This window comes from Salvelinus alpinus, chromosome 37 (assembly GCF_045679555.1).
Source record: "Salvelinus alpinus chromosome 37, SLU_Salpinus.1, whole genome shotgun sequence".
NCBI lineage: Eukaryota > Metazoa > Chordata > Actinopteri > Salmoniformes > Salmonidae > Salvelinus > Salvelinus alpinus.
In genome coordinates, this window is record NC_092122.1 from 12,383,810 (window position 1) to 12,402,618 (window position 18,809).

At 45.3% G+C, this 18,809-nt stretch overlaps 1 protein-coding gene across 9 annotated transcripts in view; it reads left to right on the top strand.

The window, feature by feature from the left end:
• The window catches only part of LOC139565776 (myotubularin-related protein 5-like), a 74,931-nt gene that overhangs the window by 48,450 nt on the left and 7,672 nt on the right, over nt 1-18,809 (top strand). For 4 of the 9 annotated variants that reach the window (XM_071386316.1, XM_071386320.1, XM_071386322.1 and 1 more), the window contains 25 exons: nt 61-138; nt 382-495; nt 741-869; nt 965-1,063; nt 3,396-3,606; nt 3,906-4,018; nt 4,199-4,348; nt 4,646-4,714; nt 4,838-4,996; nt 5,178-5,470; nt 5,731-5,903; nt 6,162-6,235; nt 7,986-8,178; nt 8,280-8,407; nt 8,628-8,803; nt 10,178-10,314; nt 10,561-10,768; nt 11,195-11,409; nt 13,136-13,273; nt 14,473-14,568; nt 14,900-14,974; nt 16,923-17,095; nt 17,227-17,403; nt 17,581-17,682; nt 17,861-18,046. In XM_071386316.1, the coding sequence (XP_071242417.1) occupies nt 61-138; nt 382-495; nt 741-869; nt 965-1,063; nt 3,396-3,606; nt 3,906-4,018; nt 4,199-4,348; nt 4,646-4,714; nt 4,838-4,996; nt 5,178-5,470; nt 5,731-5,903; nt 6,162-6,235; nt 7,986-8,178; nt 8,280-8,407; nt 8,628-8,803; nt 10,178-10,314; nt 10,561-10,768; nt 11,195-11,409; nt 13,136-13,273; nt 14,473-14,568; nt 14,900-14,974; nt 16,923-17,095; nt 17,227-17,403; nt 17,581-17,682; nt 17,861-18,046 (3,666 nt within the window). The remainder of the gene's footprint in view (nt 1-60; nt 139-381; nt 496-740; nt 870-964; nt 1,064-3,395; nt 3,607-3,905; nt 4,019-4,198; nt 4,349-4,645; nt 4,715-4,837; nt 4,997-5,177; nt 5,471-5,730; nt 5,904-6,161; nt 6,236-7,985; nt 8,179-8,279; nt 8,408-8,627; nt 8,804-10,177; nt 10,315-10,560; nt 10,769-11,194; nt 11,410-13,135; nt 13,274-14,472; nt 14,569-14,899; nt 14,975-16,922; nt 17,096-17,226; nt 17,404-17,580; nt 17,683-17,860; nt 18,047-18,809) is intronic. The other 5 variants (XM_071386319.1, XM_071386325.1, XM_071386318.1 and 2 more) reach the window with 4 other exon arrangements.

Here is an 18,809-nt window from a genome sequence, read left to right on the forward strand (position 1 = left end):
CTGTTAGATGATATCTCTATCCATGTTGTTGTAATGTGACTCTTGCCATCTTGTTTGTAGGTGTTGGACCCAGAGCTGGAGATAGCTGATCATGCCTTCCCCCCTTCCTCCACACAACCCTCCACACTCAAGATCCAGGTAATGTAGAGCCCTTCTGTCCCCAGTGGAAGGTGTGTGTGTGTGGAAAAAGAATTAATAAAATTGCTCTGGATAAGAGCGTCTGCTAAATGACTCAAATGTAAATGTGAGAAAGTCTCTGTCCCTTTGTTTGGGGCAATGCTGCAGCAAGGTCTCTGGATTTCTGAGCTTTCCCAGGCTTACTGTCCAGCTGTCCCATACTTACCCCTCAGTATGTTATAATTCCCTGTCTGTGTGTTGCAGGATAAGGAGATCCGGGCGGTGTTTCTGTGGCTGTTCGGCCAGCTGTTCCATGGCTATCGCTGGTGTTTGCACATCATCCGGATCCACCCTGAACCAGTCATCCGCTTCCATAAGGTACACATCACCTTCTACCTCTCTGAACTTAATTCCTAAGGTGATATATTACGTTGTGTTCATACAAGCCTGGAACTAACTACGGTCTTTATGAACACAATGGAATATATCACTTTAATGTCTGCCTGGAGGAGAAAAACATTTAGCTCTAAACAGACCTGCGAACTGTTTTGAGTCTAACACTTAGAAAGGAAGAGTGGAACAAGAATCTCAGGACTGATGAGAGTGTGTGTGTGTTCCTCCAGGCTGCGTTCCTGGGCCAGAGGGCTCTGACTGAGGATGACTTCCTGATGAAGGTTCTTGACGGTATGGCGTTCGCTGGGTTCATATCGGAGAGAGGGCCACCTTACAGACCCACAGACCTGTTCGATGACGTGAGCACCCCCCCCACACACACCTCCCCAATCAGTGGTAAAGATGTGAAGGAAAAAGCATTCTAACTTATGTTTTTCTTTTCCTGTGTCTACAGCTGATAGCCAATCAGGTGGAGCGTATTCGCCAGGAGGAGTGCAGCCCGCACAAAGTCATGAACCATATCAAGGAGCTGGCCGAGCAGCTCTTCAAAAACGTATGTTGTGCATAAAAAAATGAAAAACATGTTTATTGATTTTATTTATAGATGTAGGATCTTAATTTGATCACCCTTTTGTTGCTTAGAATTTATGCTGATGAGCTTTGTGATTTGCGTAAAATTCCCTGAAAACCCACACTAACGTGGTTATTTTAACAGTATTGGCCGATTTCACGCCAGCATGGCCCAAGAATATTTTTGGTATCACAGATAGTTTTTTTGAAAATCATGATGAAAGTAGCCATTTTAGGCCCTTTTTAGACCTATACTGTACATGCCTCCTATAAGACCCTATGATCCGTGAACTGTACGTGATACAGACAACATCTTGGTGTCATTATACTCTTATAGTGTGTTTTAAAATATGGGGTATGTCTTGATTCTAAAATATAAAAAAATTAATTTATTCAACATTAAAACTACTATTCATATCTGAAAAGTACCCTTTTTGATTTTGTTTATTTTAATACATTGTTTGGAACCCTACTCTTAAAACACAAAGTTTCCAATGTGGGATCTCTGCTACTTTTGAAGAAATTATCAATTTTATACATTGCAATTGACATAATAGGTCATTAACAATCACAGCCTCATGTCGGATTGCACATTCAGCAAATCACCAGCAGAGGGAATTCCCTTTGAATTCATTTCCCCATTCATTGTATTGGTGGTGCTCATAAAATGTATCATAACTTTAAAAGTAGCAGAGAACCCACACTGGAAATTTGATGTACTTGTAGGCAATGTTCCCTCTATGCTCTGCGCGTGCGCAGCTCCCCCGGGATTGCCGCGCAGAAGAAATATCAGCTCGCACAGAGAAGCACGAGATTGAACTTCACTTAACTTTCTAGTTTTCCCCTTTAGTTAACACTATCAACAAGTCAGTCCCATACTCTACACAGACTGGTGCGCCATAACCAATCAGAGCTGCAGTATCCCTATATGCAAATAGATCATTGCCATATATGGAACTGTGCCATTCCCTTTTAACTGGACTGTGTTTACAGCATGAGTGATAGTGAGTAGATGCGCTTGTTTTGAATGTGTCCAGGTGTGTACATTTGTTCTTATTCTTGGCTATTAAATGAGTTATTAGCCCAGTTATAGCACATTTCTAGTCAGCAATGGCGGAGTGGTTGCTTCCTGCAAGAGAACAAAATGTGTGCAGTTCTAGACCTCTTTGAAAAGCAAGTCAGATAAAGAGCTTTTTTTCTGTCTTAAATGGGCAGTGTAGTATTTTGAGACAGGCTTGAATAAGCTAAGTAGCCAATAGACAGAGGGTAGCATAATTTGTCTTATTCTGTGTTATAATGGTATGGGAATAATACATTTTATATCAAACACAACATTTTCAGTCACCTTGTTGTCTGAAGGACAAGTGCATAAACAGGTTATTGGCAATCCCTACATGTATTCTTTTAGTCTCATGGAATGTAGGCCTACGTTGGACACCACACATTAGCTGCTATTGTAGGCTGAATGATAGAACAGCTATTTCCATGTTAAAATGTTATGGGATGCATTTTCTCCATTGTTTTTGATGGTAGGCCACCCTGGTAGGCCTACATTATAATCAAATATCCACAGTAGCCTACATGGCCACTGTTAACTGTATTTTAAAGCAAGTCCAGCCTCTGTGTTCACAGTAAACGTGCACTAGGAGTTGCACAGATTTTTCACAAAGTTCAAGTTTGTGCTCAGCAGACCTGAAATTTGTTAAGTGCCTACATTTTTGGGAGGTAACATTGCTTGTAGAGTATATTGTTTAAAACGATGTCTAAAAATGTTGAATAAATTCATGTGTAAAATTGTATTTCAGAAGGTATCGGTACTCCATATTTTCGAGAACACTATAAGGAAGTATAATGACACTAAGAGGTATGTCTGTATCATGTACGGTTCACGGATCATTGGGTCTTACAGGGGAGGCATATACAGGTCTAAAAAGGGCCTGAAATTTTCACTTTCAGGATTTTCTCAAAATGGTTTGTGTTACAATGTACGAAGAGTATCAACCATCCTTCCCCCCAATAAAGTTTCTATGAACAATCTGAGATACCCAAAATATTTTCGGGCCATGCTGACATGGAATCGTCCTATTGCACTTTTCATGAAGCCTACTTTTGGCGAGCTAATAACCTAACCACCGATCAAGTAACATTATGGACTAAGCGTTCAAATCCTGTTGCTGTGACAATATAGGTCAAATTAAGATCCTCCATCTATGTAATGTAGTAACTAAAATAACAGGAGACCACTTACCTCTTTTCTTTGCCCTTTCTCCCCCTACACCTTTATGGTCTCCCCTTTTTATTCTCCCCCCCATCAGGAGAACCCGTACCCTGCCGTGGCCATGCATAAGGTGCAGCGGCCAGCTGAGAGCCCTGGTCACAATGACCCCAAGAACTTGGCTATCTTTCCTCCGCTGGACGACGTTACGGTCCAGCTCTTCATCGACCACGCCGCCGCCAAGCTCCAGACCGCACCACCCGTGGTCAAGGCCGAGCTCAAAGGCATGGTGCCCTCCGGACCCCCACTGGGTGAGTGTGCCAAGCTGGTGGGAAAGACTGATTGGAGGGGGTTGATGGGGATAGTGTGGGCTGGGGGGTGGAGCAGTATAGGCATGAGATGGTGGGATTATAGTATAGACTCATGAGTGTGTCGGGTCCACCAGACAGTCCTCCAGACAGTCCTCCCGACAGGCCCCCCCAGACAGTCCACTGTGTTCGGACAACCTCTGTGTGACCCATCTATCTCTCAGTGTTGGTTTAATTGAGCTGGATTCAGTGTAGACTGATGAGTGTGATGTAATAACCACTGAGTCGTGGTGTTCCTCCAGGAGACATTGTGGACAGGCATGGTCATGTCCTGGCTAACAGCGCTCGCAGGCTGGAGGTGGTCAGGAACTGCATTACCTACATATTTGACAACAAGATGCTGGAGGCCAAGAAGGTGAGAGACAAGGCCACAACAGCATCTCAGTGCACGGCCATTTTGGAATGATAAAGGTGTTAACAATTTATAGCTAGTTTAGAGGTTTGACCTACATGATAGTCTAGTGATAAAAAAATATATATATAAAAATCCCTTCCATCTCCTAATGTTGTCCTGTGTCTGCAACCCCCCCCCCAGCTGATGCCAGCGGTACTGCGGGCGTTGAAGGGCTGGGCGGCCAGGGTGTGTCTGACCCAGGAGCTCAACCAGCACGTCCTGCAGAACCGAGCTGTGCTGGATGACCAGCAGTTTGACTACATCGTCCGCATGATGAACTGCACCTTACAGGTACATGCCGACGCCACAGAAAATTCTCTCCTCTTCTACACAAAGTTCTATTGTAGACCGCAGCACACAGTCGGGTTCAGTACATAGAACGGCTGTATTGAAGGAGTTCCTAAAGAAATAACGTTAACTCCTTTGGACTTTTTCAAAACAGTACCATGCTACCTAGTTTTACACTGCAATGGAGGCCTTTATATTTTCATAAGATCACGCACTGAATAATGGAGCCTAATCTGTGGTGTGTTTGCATGGCTGACATTGAGAGAGTATGGTGATGTTGACCTCTATTCTCCTACTCAGGACTGCTCCCACATGGATGAACACGGTATTGCAGCCATCCTCCTTCCCCTGGTCACGGCCTTCTGCAGGGTAAGTCACAAAAAACAAACAATCTCTATTCAACACAAAAGAAACAAATCATTGTCCTTTATCATAGCTTTAAAGTAGTCTGTTTCTAAAGCTTCTGTGTGGCCTTGTGTGTTTGTCTGGCAGAAACTAGGTGCGGGCATCACCCAGTTTGCCTACAGCTGTGTGCAGGAGCACATGGTGTGGACTAACATGCAGTTCTGGGAGGCCATGTTCTACAGTGATGTCCAGAACCACATCAGAGCCCTGTATCTGGAGGCAGACGGGGGGGAGCAGTCCACCTCTGTAAGAACAGACCCTACAATTACACAACAAGCAGAACCTTTTTAAGCTAACGCTCCTGTATATTAGTATCAAACACAGTAATGAAAACACAACCGAGGCCTTTTCCTTGATAATGGTACTTAGTCCTTGGAGTACATCCATACATTGACCCCATCTGATCTTTCCCCTTCCACCCCCCCAGTCTCGCGGTCAGCAGGAGTCTGGTCCAGCAGCGGGAGGTCAGGAGCTGCTGGGTGCTCTGGAGCTGGCGTCAGAGCAGAGCAGGCTGTGGCCCACGCTCAGCAAGGAGCAGCAGAGTGAGCGCGTGCAGAAGGAGGAGAGCACAGTGTTCAGCCAGGCCATCCACTACGCCAACCGCATGTCCTACCTGCTGCTGCCCCTGGACACCAGCAAGAACCGCCTGCTCAACAGGTCCGGGATAGGGGACGTGGAGAGTGTTAGCAACAGCTACGTCACCAACAGGTATACCAACAGGTGGGGGACGCACGCACCCACACACACACACACACACACACAACAACGACGAGGCACACACGTGTACACACAGACAGAAAAACATACCCAACAGCTTTCTCACTAACAGACATGTTAAAAACAGCTTATCAAACAGTGGGCAGCTTTGTAACATCTTACAGTGGAACCAGCAACAAACGTATGCCTAGGGATAAGACTTTAACATTGAAGTTCAAGCTCATATTGGTCGTTCCTAAGATGCCTTTGTTGTTTTTGTTTAGCATTGCTGGCAGCATGGCGGAGAGCTACGACACAGAGAGCGGCTTTGAGGACGCTGAGAGCTCTGACGTGGCCAACTCTGTGGTGCGATTTATCAACCGCTTCGTAGACAAAGTGTGTAACGAGAGTGGGGTGACCAACGAGCACCTCAAGGCACTACACACCATGATACCAGGTGGAACCTCCATTTTGTGTTTTTGGCGCTCATGTTGTGAACTTTCCTTGACAGATCAGGGTTGTATTCATTAGGCACTTAATGGAAGAAAAGGACTGACGGGGAGGGATTCCCTGAACTTGTCCAATAAGAAACACTTATTTTAGTTTTGCTACTGTGTTCCGTAATGAATATGACCCAGGTTTTCTCAAGAGTTCAAATTGTGTATTAGGAGAGAGTTTTAATCAGTTTCTCTCTCCCCCTCCTGTTGTTCCACAGATATCGTTCAGATGCACATCGAGACGCTGGATGCAGTCCACAGGGAGAGTAAGCGACTGCCACCGATCCAAAAGGTAACCAATTCCTTATTTTACATTACGCTGGACAAAAGCCACGCAGAGCCCAGGCCAGCTCCGCCCAACCCCCTCTGCACCAATCCCTGCAGCTCAGTGTCACAGTGCCACGCCCACGGCAGGTACGTCTGTCCCAGCGACAGCACCATGTGTGACTCACACTAATACGTCTGAGCAGTGCATGCTGGGTTGATGTAGTTCCCCTCCTCCTCTCAGAAGCCGGGGTCTCGTTCAGTTGGAACTAAATGCGAGAAAATGTTTTGAAAAGGAGGTGGTACTACCTGACTTTGTCCAATATGAACAAGAATGTGGATTTTCTGTTTCATTACATGTTCTCCAGTTGGTGCCTATTGAACATGAACCTGGTAGATGACAACAGCCTGAGCAGTGCATGCTGGAGGTTGTAGTTCTCAGTGACCTGGTTGACTACAGCATGTGTCACTGACTTGTGCCTTCAGACAGAAGGGTGCAGTTTGCTCTGGTTGTTCTGTGGAGTTTTCTGCCAGCAGTTGGAGAGGGATGGTAGCTTAGCACGGCATCATTGGCATGTCTGCTGTGTTAATGGCAACTAAGCAGTGTCCTAGCATATGCATTAACCAAGAGCTCAGGGATGCCCTGTATCAGATATCAGTCTAATTGGATCTCACCTTTTGTGAGTTTTCTGTGTTTATCCCATCTTATAATACCTCAGAGAGCGCCTCACATTTGACCTGATTCCATCTCCCAGAATGCTCTAGATTTTCCCCCCCCTGCGTGAGCGTTCATATCATATGAATTCCAGTTAAATCCTCTCCCAATGAGCTGGACCCAGGGTATTAGCTGTTGCACAACACATTATGAAATGGGTTACAAAGCGAGTGCCTTCATTTTCTATTATGAGTTGAGCTGCTCTGTTTGGTGTAGTTGCCCCAGCGTAGGCCTCTCCAGGGTCGCTCGGGACAGGAAATTATGTCAATGCCCTGAGCCAAATGGTCCATAGGTCTTTAACAGAAACTGGACCTGCCGTTCTTCATACCTCTCCATACATCCAAGAATGCTGTTAGATGATTTTGTGAGAACAATTTGAGAAAATATACAAATGGTTGTTAAACATGTTACCTCTTTCTAAAGGGAAAACCCTAAACCACTCAAAATTGCCATTTATATGATACCAGTCTTAAGAGATTTGAATGGTTTCATATCCAACTTTATAAAAATAACCACATAAACATGGCTGTATTTTCCCTTCTGCTTGTTTTACTTGTTGAGCATCAGGGTTGTCTTTGCCAAGATCCCACCAGCCAATTGAGATTTAGGCAAACCGTTTATGTTATGTAACATTAACAAAAATAACAAATTGCAATCAAATGTCTCCATTTTGATGTCTCTGTTTTCAACTGTCTGTCGTGATACATTTGTGCTTCAACATGCATCTGGATTGACGTGTGCCATTTGTTGTGGTGAATTTGCTCTAATTTGGTTTGAAATATAGAACCACCAATGTAAGGATGGCTTATACATTTGAGTTCTGTTGGACATAGAGCACTAACAGCTCTTCTACTGTCTCTCTCTTTCCCTCTCATCCTTACCTACCATGTCCCGCTACTCAATCTGCTTTCTTTTCTCCTTCCATCAATTATCAACTCTTCTCGTTTCTTTACCCCACATCTACCTCTTCCTTCTCTTCCTCTGCCCTCCCTGTCTCTTCTTGTCCCCAATCTCTTCCCCCTTTCCTCTTCTCTCCTTCACTCCTCCCTCTCTCGTGCTGCAGCCCAAGCTTCTGAGGCCCATTCTTCTGGCGGGGGAGGAGCTGGTGATGGACGGCATGCGGGTGCACCTGATCTCAGACGGCCGGGAGGAGGCCACGGGGGCCTTGGGAGGTCCACCCCTCCTCCCTGCCGAGGGGGCCATCTTCCTCACCACCTACCGCCTCATCTTCAAGGGCACGCCTAACGACCCGCTGGGTAAGAGGGTGTTGAAAACACAAACATGCACACACATGTTAGCAGTAATACACACATGCACACACACTTTCTCTCTAACCCTGAGTGTTGTTGCTGTGCAGTGGGTGAGCAGGTGGTGACTCGGTCGTTCCCCATCGCCTCCCTGACTAAGGAGAAGAGGATCTCTGTCAGTCTGTCCATGGACCAGTTCATACAGGAGGGTCTTCAGCTACGCTCCTGCACTTTCCAGGTACACCTCTACCCTCCATCCTGCCACCCTCATATCCATCACCCTACTGCCTAAGCACCAAGCCCCTAGGCCTTCATAGCTTCTCCTCCCTCAACCCTGCTACTCCCACCCCCCCACTCTCATTCTGCTTTGTAACTCTCTCCATTTAAAATTTGACAGAACACTCATTCATTTGTGTTTTTTTGACACTTCTCCTAATATCGCCCTCCTCCTCCTGTAGCTGCTGAAGATAGCGTTTGATGAGGAGGTGGCGTCGGACCTGGCCGAGGTGTTCCGGAAGCACATGCACAAGCTCCGCTACCCACAGCACGTCCAGGGAACCTTCGCCTTCACCGTGGGCCAGAGTGGCAAGACGTTGGTCGAACACAAGACCAAGGACAAGAACCAGTCAATAAAGTAAGACAAGACCGATATAACGAACACGCACGTCAACCACAAGAACCAAAACAACACTAAAAGGAAACAGGAAGAGCATACACATGCCAAACACATTTCAACTCACATCAGCGTTGTATAAAACGTCAGTACCGCTCCAGTTTTATCGTCAGTCGGCAGATTATTAGTAATGAGAGAGTGTAAATCTGTAAGACGTTTCACTCCTCTCACATCCTCCAGGTCAAGTACAGAACATCCAATTAAAAAGCGCTTACTCACTAAAGGATGTGGGTCACAGATGACACCCCAGCACTGTAATGTGAGCTGAATATCAGGCCTGTCCCAAGCAGCAGCCTCTGGAGATATAGTAGTCCACATTATTGCCCTACATTTCATAGCCGTCCTGACAGTTTAGAATATATCCAAACCTTGGGCGTTTTTATCTGACGGTCTCTGATTTAAAGTCAGTGTCTGGTGTGATGTATTCATTAAACAGGTTTCATAGACCTTCTGCTTGCGAGTGTAAATGCTTCAGTGAGTGTGAACCCTTGTTCTTGTGTAACCACAAATGGTCCATATAGCATGCAGACTGTTTAGTTCTGCTGGCTGCACACTGACTTATTCCAGGCAGGGTCAGTACAGAGGAATGCAGCTTCACATCCTACACTCTATTCTGTCCACTGTCACTGCCAGTAGACCCCCAGAGTTCCCTTTTACTTTATCATCCCCCACTCTCTCTCTCCCTGTCCCTAATTTTTCCCCTTCTCTCATCTGGGGTATGAAAAGAGCACAAGCTCTCAGAGAGCTGGCTTCTATCTGTTGAGTAATGCAGCAGTGGAAACAGTGATGGCACCTCCATGTTTGTCCCTGGTGTTTCCATCTCCTCCCCGAGTCGTCACGCCACTAAAAGACTCCATTCATTCACTGATATTAACCTCACGACAATGCGGGCCCAACCCCCCTGCAGCAGTGAGCAGGCACAACTAGCAGTCTTTTTAATGCATTCATTAGCTTTAATTATGCATACAGACTACCGCCGAGTCTGCATTAGGGATGTGCCTTGGATTTAATGAACTGGTTAATTAAACTTCTAAGTACCCAGTCAGTGCATTTGTACCTTTACATTTCTAACCAGGGTTGTATTCATTTGACATGAAATGGAAGCAAACAGGCCAAAACAGGGAGGTGCGATCTAAACTTGTTCAATAAGAAACGCTTGTTTTCATTTTCTGTTGCAAAGTGTTTTGCTATGGTGTGCCCAAATGAATGTGACCCAGGAAGTAGAAGTCATAAAGTTTAGCTTTAACTGAAGTTAACTATGTTTTGAACCCTTTTACATCTCTCTCTTCCCTCTCTACTCCTCCTCTTCCCTTTTCTCCCTCCACCCTTCCAAAGGACACTTTCCAAAAACCTGGTGAAGAGCGCCAAGAGGACGATCGGTCGACAGCATGTGACCCGGAAGAAGTACTCACCTCCCACCTGGGAGAACAGGAGCAGCCTGCAGTCAGAGCTGGACGAGGATGAGCTCTCCGGTAGGCCATGGTGTTGACAACTCAAGTAGCAACGTCAAGGTTTAGGGTGGCATTTTGACTTAAGATCCACGCATTCCACGCAACTGGTGCAAGATCCACGCATTGACATAAATACATGTTTTATGTGAAAGTCTTGAGTTGCTGTTTAACTTTCAGAAATTAAAATGTTGAATGGTCTCTACAGTGTTTGACCTGATGTAGTAGACCAGTGTACACTGTCTCTGACTGTCTGTGTGTCTGCTACAGTCTCAGAGGAGTTGGACCAGGGCTCCCTCACCCTGTCTTCCACCATCCGCTCCTCGGACAGACAGACCATGAGCAACGTGGTAGAGCGCGCCTGTTGCCGTGACTATCAGCGGCTAGGACTGGGCACGCTCAGTAACAGCCTGACGCGCTCCAAGAACGAGCCCTTCCGCATCTCCACCGTCAACCGCATGTACACCGTCTGCAGGAGGTAAGTTCACGGTCCAACCGCAGATAGAACATGTTTTTACGACGGGTTCACCGCCAAATCTCATGTGGGACTCACAAAAAACACGCCCCTTCGATACTCTTCGCTTTTAGGGAATCTCAATTGCATGTGGTAGGTTTATGGTCAAACCGTATATGGACCATGTTTCAAGTAACTTCCTGAGTTTAGTCTAAGTTTTGGATTCTGGTTGAATGTACACGTTTGATCTTGACATTTATATAAATCAACATTCACTCGTTTTACTTTGATGGAACTTGATATGCAGTGGCCAATGAACAAATATATTTAAACACATGACATTATCTTGTGGTCATGACATTCTGCAGTGACATGAACAGAATGTCATCTCGACCCTAACTCCCTCTGCTCGCTCTCGCTCTCTCTCTCTCTGTCTGTGTGTGTTACCAGTTACCCCGGCCTGTTGATCGTGCCCCAGAGCATCCCAGACTCCACCATCCAGCGCATCTCCCGCTGTTACAGACAGAACCGTTTCCCTGTGGTGTGCTGGAGGAACTCTCGTACCAAGGCTGTGCTGCTGCGCTCTGCAGGCCTCCATGCTAAGGGAGTGGTGGGCTTCTTCAAGTCCCCCAATGCCCCCAGCGCCGGTACGACACACACTAAAAGTTAGTTAGATGGTGTCTTTAAGGGAATGACTGGGGATGTTGGGCTTTGTTTAGGAATAATAAAACACGCCAAACCACTCCAAAGCCAGCTACAGTTGAAGTCGGAAGTTTACATACATTTAGGTTGGAGTCATTAAAACTCGTTTTTCAACCACTCCACACATTTCTTGTTAACAAACTATAGTTTTGGCAAGTCGGTTAGGACATCTACTTTATACATGACAAGTTTTTTTTCCAACAATTGTTTACAGATAGATTATTTCACTTATAATTCACTGTATCACAATTTCAGTGGGTCAGAAGTTTACATACACTAAGTTGACTGTGCCTTTAAACAGCTTGGAAAATTCCAGAACATGATGTCATGGCTTTAGAAGCTTCTGATAGGCTAATTGACGTCATTTGAGTCAATTGCAGGTGTACCTGTGGATGTATTTCAAGGCCTAACTTCAAACTCAGTGTCTCTTTGCTTGACATCATGGGAAAATCAAAAGAAATCAGCCAAGACTTCAGAAAAACAATTGTAGACCTCCACAAGTCTGGTTCATCCTTGGGAGCAATTTGCAAACGCCTGAAGGTACCACATTCATCTGTACAAACAATATTACGCAAGTATAAACACCATGGGACCACGCAGCCGTTATAACGCTCAGAAAGGAGACGTGTTCTGTCTCCTAGAGATGAACTTACTTTGGTGTGAAAAGTGCAAATCAATCCCAGAACATCAGCAATGGACCTTGTGAAGATGCTGGAGGAAACAGGTATATATCCACAGTAATACGCTATATCGACATAACCTGAAAGGCCGCTCAGCAAGGAAGAAGCCACTGCTCCAAAACCACCATAGAAAAGCCAGACTACGGTTTGCAACTCCACATGGGGACAAAGATCGTACTTTTTGGCGAAATGTCTTTGGTCTGATGAAACAAAAATAGAACTGTTTGGCCATAATGATCATCGTTATGTTTTGAGGAAAAAGGGGGAGGCTTGCAAACCGAAGAACACCATCCCAACCGTGAAGCACAGAGTTGGCAGTTGTGGGGGTGCTTTGCTGCAGGATGAACTGGTACACTTCACAAAATAGATGGCATCATGAGGGAGGACAATTATGTGGATATATTGAAGCAACATATCAAGACATCAGTCAGGAAGTTACAGCTTGGTCGCAAATGGGTCTTCCAAATGGACAATGACCCCAAGCATACTTCCAAAGTTGTGGCAAAATAGCTTAAGGACAACAAAGTCAAGGTATTGGAGTGGCAATCACAAAGCCCTGACCTAAATCCCATAGAAAATTTGTGGGCAGAACTGAAAAAGTGTGTGCGAGCAAGGAGGATTACAAACCTTACAAGCTGAAATAAATCATTCTCTCTACTATTATTCTGAAATTTCACATTCTTAAAATAAATTGGTGATCCTAACTGACCTAAGACGGGGCATTTTTACAAGGATTAAATGTCAGGAATTGTGAAACTGAGTTTAAATGTATTTGGTTAAGGTGTATGTAAACTTCTGACTTCAACTGTATATCAGTAGCAATTTAATATGGAAGTATAAGTCTCAACTCATCAGAAACAATGAGCAAATAGACAAACACTTTAGATGCATTGAAATGCACAGCATGTCCCTTATAGCTTGAGCAGCATTTTTTAGTCTTCAGCATTTTATACCCAGCATGCAAAGCTGCATAAACCAGTGGTGATTGACAGTTGTGACCCTTCCCCAGGCCCCTCCCAGGCCGACTCGACCAGCCTGGAGCAGGAGAAGTACATGCAGGCGATCATCAGCTCCATGCCCTCCTACTGTGAGCCCAGTGGCAGGAACACACTCGGCGGCTTCACCTCCACTCACATGAGCACCTCAGGTAGGACACACACATACACATCAGGGTTTCCGTTTGCCAGTAATACCTGGCTTTTGTCCCCAAAAAATGTACGAGAAGATGATAAATTGGCACCGGCCAATTGTCCCACAAAAAAATAACATAATCCCATTTCAAAATAATGCTTTTTAGCCTATTCGTTGCTGTCAATGGAAATACATTTGACCGGATCATGCTTATCAGTCTATAGGTTAATTTGCATAATTTCATGGAATTAATTTGGGATGTGTTTATTTTCTTTAGTCGTTATGATTCTTATTTATCACACGCACATACAGATACAGAGGATTTTTTTGGGGGGGGGAATATCTGTAAAACAGCGCCAGAGCTTTTATATGCCCAATCATTGCACAACAATTTTAAATGCAATTACGTGTTAACTGTTTTGATAGCCAGCATTAAAGAGCTACTATTTTTATTTCAATCAACTTTCTTTCATTGTCCAGTAGCCAAAAACACAATCCTAATCATATTAGCAATCCATGCTAGTCGTTGCATCTTTAGATCTCTGATGTGCTGCAACAGTGTTTTTCCGCTAATTGCATTATGGAACTAATATTAGCGTGTAGCCTATAACTGCCGTGTGCGCATTGCTGCGCTTATAATGTGAATAAATAATCGTTTATCAACATTTTAAGCTAAACCTTCTGATCTGTGCATGAGCCTCGATGCTTTTAATTTTGATGTACTGGTTGGATGCATTTGGGATCTATTTTCCCAGTCTGTTTGGAATAGGCCATTTATTTCTCGCACAGAACGACAAGCTGACAAATAGAATAGGTAAAATGTTCTGCAATGGTGGACAGTAGATTGACACAGGCTAGTGATTTTCTTGTTCCTTACTCGTCTTGTTAGCTGAGGAAAAGTGAATGTGGACCTAACATCTTCAAAGTGCGCTTCGGAATTCGGAAGGACGCGAGCCGTTGCATCCTCGAGTTGCATGTTCTGTTAAGTGCCTTATCATAATCAAGATGTGATTTCAGTCATTCTGAGCACTGTGGGTGGATGCGCTAGTCAGGTTACACACCCAATGCATATAGGTCTGGTACATTTCTCAAATGTTTGGTGAATTATGCTGTCGATCAAATGTCCAGCACCACATTTTCCCATCGGAAACCCTGAAACACACACACTCTCTCTTAAGCCAGAGTTTGTGACTCTTAGCTTGTGTCTATCTCCAGACTCGTCAGATAAGCTGAGGCAGCCTAAGATCGGAGCTCTGATGAAACAGGTGATGGGAGGCAAGGAGGACGTACCTGGAACCTTCAGCCGCGGAGGTGAGATTGTGGTTTTACTGTGTTTGTATATGGTTGTGTTACTTGCATCAATTAGTTCATTGAAACTTCCTTTGCAAGGAATGTCTTATTTCTTTGGTTTGGGATTGTATTGTGACTTGCCCTACAATTACATGCCAAGGAACATTCACTGGAACAAATTGACATGCGAGTGTGTTTTAACCCAAAGAGGAATGGTGGTTATGTTACCTGAATAATAACGCATCTCCATAGCTTATCCATATTTGGGCCTGTGTGTATGTATAGCTGTGTGAAACCATCTCTCCCTATGGTGTTGGTTAACGGGCATCATCTCTGTGTCATTTGACCTCAGCTCTGGGTCAAAGGGCGAGGGTCATCTCCCTCTCTCAGCCCAGAGTTTCAGGCAAGGCCAGAAACCCCCCTGGAGGTACAGTATGCACCGACCCCTAGCTCCCCAATCTAACCAATCAGGACTCTTAACAGTGAAGTCAGTCAGTCTGTCTGCGTTGGCTGGCACCCCTGCCCGTTGGTCCCTCTTTCCCTGTGATGTCCTAGTGTGTGTCTCGCTCTCTCAGGACTAACCTTTTGTTGTCCAATCTCTTTGTTGGCGAGATTCTCTTCTTCTTTCTAGGCATCTGTTTGCATGCTTTTCTAGTGGGCCGTCGACTCCACACACCCTGCTGCAGATTGTACTGTTTGTCCATGTTTCTGTTCTTTGTTTGATTACTACTGTGTGCTGTGAGTGGTCTGATGACTCATGTTTTTCCAGCGTTGTTAGGTTTGGAGCATCATTTTCACATATAGCCTATTTAGCAAAATACTGTGTGTGTGTGATAACCCCCTCTATAACCTCTACCTGTATGTGTCTGATAACCCCCTGTAAAACCTCTACCTGTATGTGTGTGATAACCCCCTTTTAAACCTCTACCTGTTTGTGTGTGTGTGTGTGTGTGTGTGATGACCCCCTCTAAAACCTCTACCTGTTTGTGTGTGTGTGTGTGTGTGATGACCCCCTCTAAAACCTACCTGTGTGTGTATGATTACCCCCTCTAAAACCTCTACCTGTGTGTGTGATGACCCCCTCTAAAACCTCTACCTGTGTGTGTGTGTGATGATCCCCTCTAAAACCTCTCCCTGTATGTGTGTGATAACCCCCTCTAAAACCTCTCCCTGTATGTGTGTGATAACCCCCTCTAAAACCTCTACCTGTATGTGTGTGATAACCCCCTTTAAAACCTCTACCTGTGTGTGTGTGATGACCCCCTCTAAAACCTCTACCTGTGTGTGTGTGATGACCCCCTCTAAAACATTTACCTGTGTGTATGTGTGTGATGACCCCCTCTAAAACCTCTACCTTTATGTGTGTGATAACCCCCTCTAAAACCTCTACCTGTATGTGTGTGATAACCCCCTCTAAAACCTCTACCTGTATGTGTGTGATAACCCCCTCTAAAACCTCTCCCTGTATGTTTGTGATAACCCCCTCTAAAACCTCTCCCTGTATGTGTGTGATAACCCCCTCTAAAACCTCTCCCTGTATGTGTGTGATAACCCCCTCTAAAACCTCTACCTGTATGTGTGTGATAACCCCCTCTAAAACCTCTACCTGTATGTGTGTGATAACCCCCTTTTAAACCTCTACCTGTTTGTGTGTGTGTGTGTGTGTGTGTGTGATGACCCCCTCTAAAACCTCTACCTGTTTGTGTGTGTGTGTGTGTGATGACCCCCTCTAAAACCTACCTGTGTGTGTATGATTACCCCCTCTAAAACCTCTACCTGTGTGTGTGATGACCCCCTCTAAAACCTCTACCTGTGTGTGTGTGTGATGATCCCCTCTAAAACCTCTCCCTGTATGTGTGTGATAACCCCCTCTAAAACCTCTCCCTGTATGTGTGTGATAACCCCCTCTAAAACCTCTACCTGTATGTGTGTGATAACCCCCTTTAAAACCTCTACCTGTGTGTGTGTGATGACCCCCTCTAAAACCTCTACCTGTGTGTGTGTGATGACCCCCTCTAAAACATTTACCTGTGTGTATGTGTGTGATGACCCCCTCTAAAACCTCTACCTTTATGTGTGTGATAACCCCCTCTAAAACCTCTACCTGTATGTGTGTGATAACCCCCTCTAAAACCTCTACCTGTATGTGTGTGATAACCCCCTCTAAAACCTCTCCCTGTATGTTTGTGATAACCCCCTCTAAAACCTCTCCCTGTATGTGTGTGATAACCCCCTCTAAAACCTCTCCCTGTATGTGTGTGATAACCCCCTCTAAAACCTCTACCTGTATGTGTGTGATAACCCCCTCTAAAACCTCTCCCTGTATGTGTGTGATAACCCCCTCTAAAACCTCTACCTGTATGTGTGTGCTCCAGGGAAGTGGGGCAGTATCCGGGGCAGTGGGCGTCTGAGTGCCTACAACCCAGAAGTGGGGAACAGGCTGTCCAGTAAGGAGTCTCCCCAGCCCAACGGGGGCCCCAGCGAGGCCCTGTTCCTCAAACAGCAGAGGGCCTACCTCTACATCATCGGAGACAAGACACAGCTCAAGGTAACTGCCAATACACAATACTACACTGGACTGTCTACTGATTTGAATATTGATAAAGACTCAATATCTCACAAGTCTTTGGAGGTGTTGGTATCATTGAACCTTGATCTCTGTTTGTCCCATATCATCAGGGTGGTAAGCAGGACTCGTTCCAGCAGTGGGAGGTGGTGCCCATCGAGGTGTGTGACGTGCGTCAGGTGAAGAACAGCTTTAAGAAGCTGATCAAGGCCTGTGTTCCCAGCTCAGCCACCTCTGAACCCAGCATGACCTTCCACCGCTGCCTGGAGGAGTCCGAATGGATGTGCCTGGTAATGCTCTCATTCATTGAGTGTGTGTGTGTGTGTTAGCATGTGCAACTGTAAAAGTGTATGTATTGTGTAAGAGAGTGACCTATGGATGCATTTTGTTTTTGTATGTTTATCCTGACTGCATAAGTTCATGTGTGTATGATTTAAGTGGTTTTGTCATGACGTTTGTGTGTCCAGCTCCACAGAGTTCTGCAGGTGTCTGTCCTGGTGGTAGAGTTGTTGGACACAGGCTCGTCAGTCATGGTCAGTCTGGAGGACGGCTGGGACGTCACTACTCAGGTATAACACACGTACTCCCTAAACGTACTGGCAATGCTTACACACACCTCTCACAGCTAATGTAGGTCTCAACCCTGTCTCTGCCTGTGCTAACGGTCTGTCTCCTCACTCCGCTGTTTAGGTAACCTATAAATTACAGTCATCCTGTCTGTGACTATCGCACCGATTCTGTCTCTAGGTGGTGTCTCTGGTCCAGCTTCTGTCAGACCCATACTACCGGACCTTCGATGGCTTCCGCCTGCTGGTGGAGAAGGAGTGGCTGTCGTTTGGCCACAGGTTCAGTCATCGCGGCGCCCAGACCCTGGCCAGCCAGAGCAGCGGCTTCACACCTGTGTTCCTGCAGTTTCTCGACTGCGTGCACCAGGTATGTACGTGTGGGGGTGGGTTTTATGAGTGCAGGTGTGACAGTAAAGTGTGTTTGTCTAACCGTGTCACTGGGTGTTTACATGTCAGCTACTTTACCCATATCACCTGGATTCTGCTATTTATCTGTGTAGGTGTGTGTCTGAGTAAACATGTGCGTGCGTTTACCAGAGTGTGACAGTGCAATTTTTTCCCTGGCCAGTGACGTGGACTCGCGTGTTTGATGCGTTTCTGGCAGAGGGTTTCAGTCGTCCTGTCTGTATTTATGATCCCAGCTTCACACTGGCTTGCTCTATTGAACCCCCTGTTACTGTCAGTAGTGTTATTATTACACATACAGGGACGAACAATGTGTACAAAACATTAGGAACACCTTCCTAATATTGAGTTGCACCTCCCTTTTGCCCTCAGAACAGCCTCAGTTTAACAGGTGACACCAATAAGGGATCGTAGCTTTCACCTGGATTCACCTGGTCAGTCATGGACAGAGCAGGTGTTCTTAATATTTTGTACACTCAGTGTATCTGGGTCGTTCCCATAATGAGTGCTTTTTGCGTCCCTTTGATGTTTTATGTAGAAATTGTACACAAATATTGAATTTTAAAATCCTATTATATTAAATGAAATGCCCTTGAATATAGACCGAATGGAAAAATGAATACATTTTGTAGGAAGATTTTTAACCCACTCAATCCCAACAACATCATTGTAAAAACACTAGTTATTTTGTTGCTTTGATAGTCATTTCTGAAGATGATTATTTC